Source organism: Pseudophryne corroboree, chromosome 10, assembly GCF_028390025.1.
Source record: "Pseudophryne corroboree isolate aPseCor3 chromosome 10, aPseCor3.hap2, whole genome shotgun sequence".
Classification (NCBI taxonomy): Eukaryota; Metazoa; Chordata; class Amphibia; order Anura; family Myobatrachidae; genus Pseudophryne; species Pseudophryne corroboree.
In genome coordinates this window covers 282,925,929-282,934,487 of record NC_086453.1, presented here as the reverse complement: position 1 = coordinate 282,934,487, position 8,559 = coordinate 282,925,929, and the positions used below count along the sequence as shown (strand labels likewise).

Genomic DNA, 8,559 nt, shown 5'->3' with positions numbered 1-8,559 from the left:
TTTATTACTTAGTGGATATATGTAATGACATTGAAAATATAAGCAAAGATTCGGTACTCACACTATAACATAATGCACCTTATAGTTTAAATGATGTTAATTTCTCACTTATAGAGCTTACAATCGAATTACCTAACAAATCAATTATAGACTATAAAAAATGTTCTTGCATTTCTCAGTATACTGTAGCTAATAAAATTAAAATTGTCAGCTCTTGTATATCACTATCATTAATGCAATTTCAATGTAGCTATTCCTTATTTTCTATTTGATTATTTATAAGTTCATATTCAAATTTTAGTAATCTTAATAAACATTTTTTTTTATTCCAGTTATTTCTTTGCTCCCGTGATTTTCACTTTGTCAATTATAAAGTAACCTTAAACCCATGATTTTTTTTTTGGGCTATACTTCCCTCTCTTTGAGAGCCCTAAGACAGTACATATTGCCATATTTTATACTGTCAGTGACTGCTGTCTTCTCAAATATCTGAAGATGGTCAATGGTAAATCCTGCTTCTGCCACAGCCTTCCTTAAAAATTCCTCATCATAATTTAAGATGTGGAATTTGTGATCTCCAATTATAAAATACTCTCCATTAAATGTACCAATTAATATTAGATAACCGCCTACTTTTATGTAGGAAGAACATGTTTTAAGAATTTTGCAAAAAGAATCTTTATCTTTGCAAATATTTTGCAGTAAGTATAAACTTAGAAGACAGTCGGCTTTCTCCAATTCAAAGGGATCTGTGAGGTGTTTCTTGTCAAGATTAAACATTTTTATGTATTTAACTTTTTTTCTTAGAATTTCTTCTTTTTCCAGCCACTTTTTCCTGAAAAAGGCAAAAGCACAATTATCAGACATTTTAACCTAATGTACAGCTTTTCTTATATAAATGAGATTCTAATAAAATTCACTATTTGGTACTTTATTTTCTTAAGTTTTCAGATGGATGAACATTTGTCTGCCTGCACTGCACACTGTCCTGCCTGCATTCTGGCTGCCTGGTTTTGCTGCTGCACAGAAAGGAGAGCAAATGATGTCAGTTTGCTCCGGTTGGGGGGCCATATGATAAAGGGAAGAGTGGGGTACAGTATCCCATGTGTCCCCCTCCTTACTCCGGATCTGACTGACCAGGAATGCCCAGTACATTCACAGTACCCTTCTGATGCACTGCATCGCAATCATTATTGAGACTCTGAGGCTCATTCAGGGCGGTTGTTCTTGCTGCTGCGATTGCTATCTATTGCTATACCAAATTGCAAATACAGTATATTCCCAAATATGGATTTTTTTGAGTGAGACTGAGATAGTGAAACCTTTGTTTTCTGATTGTGCACAAACTTTGTTTAATACACAAAATTATTCAAAATATTGAATAAAATAACCTTCAGGCAGCGTGTATAAGATGTATATGAAACATAAATCAAATGTATGGATGTACACAAACTTTGTATAATGCACTAAGTTATTAAACATATTGGGCAAAATGACCTTCAGGCTGTGTGTATAAGGTGTATATGAAACATAAATGTATTCTGAGCTTATGCTTGGGTCCCATTGCCATGATATCTCATTATGGTATGCAATTATTCCAAAATACGGAAAAATCCAAAATCCAAAATACTTCTGGTCCCAAACATTTTCGATATGGGATACTCAACCTGTGTGTGTGTGTGTGTGTGTGTGTGTGTGTGTGTGTATATATATATATATGTATGTATATATATATATATATATATAAAATCACACACAAATGTCTGGCACTCACGCTTACAGGTCCAATAACGAAGATCCGGTGCCTAACCTCTCAATGAGTATATAGGACAAAATAATTAGTGGCACTCAGAAAGAAATATGCAGAGTCAATGCTGGTATGGTCATGTATATATATCTGCTTTGTACCAGGGTGCTGATTGTGTCTTGATAGAAGTGAGCAATCCCTGAAACGTTTGACCATACTAGCGCTGACTCTGCATATTTCTTTCTGAGTGCCACCAATTGTTTTTGTCATATATATATATATATATATATATATATATATATATATATACTTGTATAGTAGTGAAAAAACAATTTAGGAAAAAGAACCCCTTTTGTATTTCATATACTTGTAATGTAATACCTGTGGGTATTACAGCGGCTTCTTAGTCAGAGGAGGAAACACGGGTTTTCTAGATGTCTACTACTTATATGCTATAATGTGCAGAAGCTAACCTGAGCATAGGGACTCCCACTGCAGTCACATCATTTCCATCCAACAGCTTATAATTGCTGATACATCAGTACCATCATTGCTTCTGTTTCTGGAATGCTACCCGTCACCACCCCAAATGTCGGCAGCATGCCATTTATACTGCGGTTTCCTGGGCACTGAGACCAATAAGGGACATGGAATAAGCACAGAGGCGGAACTACCGCCAGTGCAACCAGTGCGTTGCATTGGGGCCCGCCTCTGTCCAGGGGCCCAAAGCATGTAATGAGTCAAACTGACTCATTACATGCCGCTGTGTGCTGCGGGCAACCGCTGCCCGCAGCACACAGCCGCCCGGAGAGGAGAGGAGCGCACTGCAGCGGCCACGGGGGTAAGGAGGAGGAGGGAGGTGGAGGAGGGAGCCGCAGCAGCGCTTTGTTACTGGTGGAGGCGCTGCTGCTGCTTTCCCTCTGCTTCATTATAGGCTGTCTTCCGAGAACAGCCTATAGTGAAGCAGAGGGGCAGCAGCAGCAGCGCCTCCACCAATAACACAGCGCTGCTGCGGCTCCCTCCTCCACCTCCCTCCTCCTCCTTCTCTCCTGCCCGGGAATCGTGAAGCTGCACCGAGGAGCCTGAGCCAGTGGAGAGGGTAAGTATAATTCTTCTTTCTTTCTTTCTTTCTTTCTTTCTTTCTTTCTTTCTTTCTTTCTTTCTTTCTTTCTTTCTTTCTTTCTTCAAAAAGGGGGACTGTCTGCCACAATGTGTAAAAATGGGGGACTGCCTGCCGCAATGTTTAAAAAGGGGGAATCTGCCTGCTGCAATGTGTAAAAATGGGGAATCTGCCTGCCGCAATGTGTAAAAAGGGGGAATCTGCCTGCCGCAATGTGTAAGAATGGGGAATCTGCCTGCCGCAATGTGTAAAAATGGGGAATCTGCCTGCCGCAATGTGTAAAAAGGGGGAATCTGCTTGCCGCAATGAGTAAAAAGGGGGAATCTGCCTGCCGTAATGTGTAAAAAGGGGGAATCTGCCTGCTGTAATGTGTAAAAAGGAGGACACTGTCTGCCGTAATGTGTAACAAGGGCACGCTGTCTGCCGTAATGTGTAAAGAGGGGACGCTGTCTGCCGTAATGTGTAAAAAGGGGGACGCTGTCTGCCGTTATGTGTAAAAAGTGTACGCTGTCTGCCGCTATGTGTAACAAGGGCACGCTGTCTGCCGTTATGTGTAAAAAGGGCACGCTGTCTGCCGTAATATGTAAAAAGGGGGACGCTGTCTGCCGTTATGTGTAAAAAGTGTACGCTGTCTGCCGCTATGTGGAACAAGGGCACGCTGTCTGCCGTTATGTGTAAAAAGGGGACGCTGTCTGCCGTTATGTGTAAAAAGTGCACGCTGTTTGCCGTAATGTGTAAAAAGGGGGACGCTGTCTGCCGTAATGTGTAAAAAGGGGACGCTGTCTGCCGTAATGTGTAAAAAGAGGAATCTGTCCGCTGTAAGGTGTAAAAGGGTCTCTACCTGGTGTAGTGGTGCTACTGTGCGGCGTAATTTGAATAATGGAGACTACTGTGCACCGTTTTATGAATTGGTATTATTTTGTGGCCACACCCCTTCCCCACGAAGCCACGCCACTATTTATTTTTGCGCGCGCATACAGCGCCCACTGCCCCTGTTTTGCATGCAGGGGTGGGGCTCCGATGCCGTTTCTTGCACACAGTGCTAAAATGTCTAGTTACGGCACTGTTGCTAGGTATCCATTTCTCTGGCCCTGAGCAGGTCCCCCTCACCAGATCCTCTCCAGGTGTGAGGGGGTGGACTTGGATGGGATGGGGGGGTGGGCCGAAGCATTTTGTCGCACCTGGGCCCACCGCTCGCTAGTTCCGCCACTGAATAAGCAGTAATAAAAGTGGAGAAGTGATCCAGTGGAGAAGTTGCCCATGGCAACCAATCAGCTGCTCTGTATAATTTTATAGTATGCAAATTATAAATGTTATGCTATTGCTGATTGGTTGCCATGGGAAACTTCTCCACTGGCTAACTTCTCCACTTTTATCACTGCTTAGTACATGTCCCCCAATGTCACAGGACCAGATCTGGACATGCCCAGATCAAATACCATCATAAATTACATAAACATCGCATTAGCATCCAGTTTTGAATCAGCCCCTAATTTTGTGTCGAGAGCTTGACTAAAATTGATGTGCTCTGGGATGGAAAGAGATTTGTAGCTGCCTGAGCACAGCGTGTGCATAGTGTGCAGTAAGAAACTCCTAACACTCTTCATCACCACAACATGAAACTTTATCAAAGGCATAGAATAGGATTTCCGAATGTCTTCTTATTATATAGCCCACATAAGTAATTTAATCAATCAATCAATCAATCAATCTAATCAACTTTCACGATTGGTCAATTTGAGATTTGTTATATGTTAAAAACATTGTTCACACAAAACATATATATAGAAATCTGATTCCATCGCAACCTATATCTATTAAAGAACTTATATAACTATAAAAAAGTAATAATGAAAAAAATAATAATAAAAATAATAACAACTTTGCAGCAAAAATTGCAATATGGTATGTTGCAAAAAGTGCTAATGCCAAAAATGGATTTTCAATTCATCACTTTAAGTAGAGCCCTGAGCGAGTGTGACTGCTTGAGAGGGAGGGTAAAGTAATTCCATTTAGAGACTGAAAGATGAAGTCAAGGAGGAAAATTTAGAGGTAGAATGGTAGTCATCAAAGATGTGTGAGAGAAGGTCAGAATAGAGGAAGTTGGAGGAGTCAGGTGGCATACCAGTTTATACAGTATTTGTATTTTTTGTTTTTCTTCATAAAAATGTAGGACAACCCCTAGAAGTCTTAGATAATGTATAATTCAAGCCTTTAGGAAAATGTTAAATGGCTGGGTACATTATGCAAGAAATATCCTTAAAATTAGGGATGTGCACTAGCCCCCGTCATGGGTTTTGGTTTTGGTTCTGTATCTGCTTCATGTTTTGAATCTGCATTTGGTTTTACCAAAACCGCCCTTGTGGGTTTTGGATCTGTATTTATTTTTTCAAAAATCATAAAAACAGCTAAAATCACATAATTTTGTCCTGTTTTTATTCCTATAGGGTCATTAACATCAATAACATTAATTACCAATAATTTCTAGTCAATTTTAACCACCGCACAGCTCACAATATTGTTTTCATACAGTTAAGGCCAAAAGGTTGCATTGAGGTAGCTGGATGACTAAGGTAAGCAACAGCAGTGGGTGGCACAAACATGTGGCACTTAAGCTTCTAACATGGCACATCTAGGCAACAGAATGGTACTGCAGTGGCAGACAGGGTGGCAGTTTCATAAACTATGGAGATGTTTATCATCTACACAAGAAGACAGTCAGCAATGCTCCAAAGAGCGCATAATGAAAAGAAAAGAGGTGCAAGGTGGAATTGTCTTTGGACCCTCCCACCCAACCTTTTGTTGTATATTTTAAACAGGACATGCACAGTTTAACAAACCAATCACTTCAGGGACAGGGACTGATACTTGTGGCTGAAATGATTGGTTTGTTTGGACCCTCACACAACAAGCTACCAATGGTTTACGTACACAAACTGCCTCTACATCTTTATCATCAGCCGATTCCTCACCCCCATCAGTGTGTGCATCCTCTTTTTCACACAATATTAATTTGTCCCCGCTGGAATTCACCAACACAGTTTTTGCAAGGGCCTCCAAATTGCCTTTTTTTCCTGCCAGTAGTGAAACGGATTGTCTGACATGCCTATTTGGATGCTACAGATGGGTCCTTATAGTGTGTTGTTGCGGTATGCTGCATTTCTTATTGCTATTGCAATGTGTACACATTGCAGCATGCTGTGCTAGTTCCCTGCTGATCTTCCGTGTATAGTGAATGGATGACAGGTGCATGCTAAAACACGATCCCGCTATCCTACACCATGCATGTCACGATGCATACTCATGGCAGCAACACACTATAAGAACACATCTGCATCACTAAAATAATCACCAAACATTCTTTGAATAGTGGCCATATCATATGCAGTCATGTTAGACATGTCACTAAAGGGGGGTACACACGTACTGATGTGTGCTGAGCGATCTAGCACAGAACGCTCAGCACACATCTCTCCCTCCAATTAGCACACAGCGTGATGTGTACTGAGTGAGGAGGGGGTGGGGGGACGCTCACTTCACCCAGCAGTGAAGTGAGCAATCTAATTAAATTGTGCCTGCATGCATGCCAATCTAGAACAGGCGATAGTGAAACACGGGGCCGCACATCGCTTTCGCTATGAGGCATACTTACGGAGCGATGTGTGCTTCTTTTCTAAGCAATCTAGTCAGATTGCTTAGAATTTAAACACACAACACTTCACTATGTGTGTACCCCCTTAACTGTAGACAGTTCCTTCAGTCCAGACCAGATGTCAAAAGTTTTTGCTGACTGATCTGTATCACCACCAGTGGGTCTCTTAGGAAAATTTAGTTTTTTCCTGGCAACTGCATCGCAAGGGCTGAGTAAGTCCAGAGCTACTCAGAAACTGCAAAAAACGTTTTCATCCCGCTCGGCTGCATATGCATTCACACACTTGCAAAGCGAAAATACACTTCCCCGTGGGCGGTGACTATGCATTTGCACGGCTGCTAAAAGTAGCTAGCGAGCGATCAACTTGGAATGACCCCCTTTGTTTTGAGATAATGGGCTTAAATAATGGACCTCTGCCATATATGAGTAGAAAGGCCTTAACTTTGATCAACTCACCCGTTGAATTACAGGAAGTGGAAGAGCAACTTAATGGAAGAGTAATTCAATGTTTGCAAAAACTTTTTTTTTGCAGATGTTCAAGAATCTTTTTATTTCATCACTGTAGTATCACAATAAATCTGAGATAGTTGTAATATTTTTTATTGCAAAATTTGTATTTTTAATTGCATTTACTATTACACACACACACACACACACACACACACACACACACACACACACACACACACAAACAATGTTTCCACAGCAACATGTGCTTTGATCACAGAGCGTTCACTTACCTGTCAATTCCCAGTTTAGGAAAACTCTCGGGGAGATGAGACCAGTTGAAAGCATCTTTTTCGTTATTCACCCATTTCTCCAGTTCCTTACTACAGGAAAGATGTGCTTCTAGAACAATAAATTCTTTAAAATCTTCACAGATTGACAACAGCTGGAAAATGTTGGGTCCAACAGAAAAATCAATCAAGGTATCTCCTTTGAAATAAGTCGTAAATAAATGCAAAAATAAGATATTTAGAGTAATATCAGTGAAACAAATGTATTCATCAGTGTACAAATATAACATTAACAGATTCATAAACTTTATTATTTAAATGGTTTCAATTGACATTTAACGAAAAATATAATCAAGAGAAAATATAAATATGAAGTGCTGGAAAGGGGATAATCAGGGGGATAGAAGAAACTGAAATGTTATGTTTTCTTCTGCTTAATGTACTTATTACTGTTACAAATTCAGGTTATAATTTTTATCCATAATCATGGATGATTACTACATTTGGTGCCACACAGGACTGAGGCATAGAGTCTAAAGTGTTGGATTTCTTTGCCAGGGAATCTCCCAAGTTGATTTTGGCTTCAACATGCAAGTCACTGCCCTCTGAATGAGTACCTTTTGTGACGGACTGGTAACCGGAATCTTAACAGCAGAATAGTCAGACAAGCCTTGGGTCAGAATCAGCATTATATAAACAAGCACCAGAGGAGCTTCCAGCACAGTATCAGAGTTACAGATTGGAGCAAAGTCAGAAATCAAGCTGGGTAAGTATATAAAGAAGTAATCAGGAGCTAGGAATAGTAATGCTGGAGACATAAACTTATGCCTGACACTTCAGCTCTGATCTAGTGCCAGAGTAGGGTTTATGTATGAGATATTGTATGAATTTGTTGCTCATCAGCGGCCACATGGCAGCACCCCCAAATGCAAAATTTAGCCACGTGCCCACTCCTATGGACAGGGCAGAGATGCCGGCAGATCAGACCTACTGTATGATGTCTGATGAGTTTCAGGTAGCACCAACACTGGACCCATTAAGCAAATTGAGGACCCCATCATCGAGTGACAATTAAAAATTTGAATCAGCTACATTAAACTCTAAGGGTCAATTTATCAACTTATATTTCTAGTAAAACATCAATAATATACATTTTGGGGGACTTACTGCATTGCTTAAACCATTGGGGCATTTTTTTATGAGAGTCCCTCAACTACTGGTTGTAAAAACTAATCCCTTTATTAGTTATGGGGCATTATTAATTATTGCCCTTATGGGACAATTTAGCAAACATCAAAAAGTG

At 40.4% G+C, this 8,559-nt stretch overlaps 1 protein-coding gene across 1 annotated transcript; it reads right to left on the bottom strand.

The window, feature by feature from the left end:
- Positions 1 to 256: 256 nt before the first annotated feature.
- Positions 257 to 7,334, bottom strand: LOC134965535 (nicotinamide N-methyltransferase-like). The gene is made up of 2 exons (XM_063941916.1): positions 7,260 to 7,334; positions 257 to 835 (listed from the first exon to the last, which is right to left on the bottom strand). Exon 2 carries the CDS (start codon positions 778 to 780, stop codon positions 406 to 408), a length of 375 nt encoding a protein of 124 aa, XP_063797986.1. The 5' UTR covers positions 781 to 835; positions 7,260 to 7,334; the 3' UTR covers positions 257 to 405.
- Between the last annotated feature and the right edge of the window lie 1,225 nt (positions 7,335 to 8,559).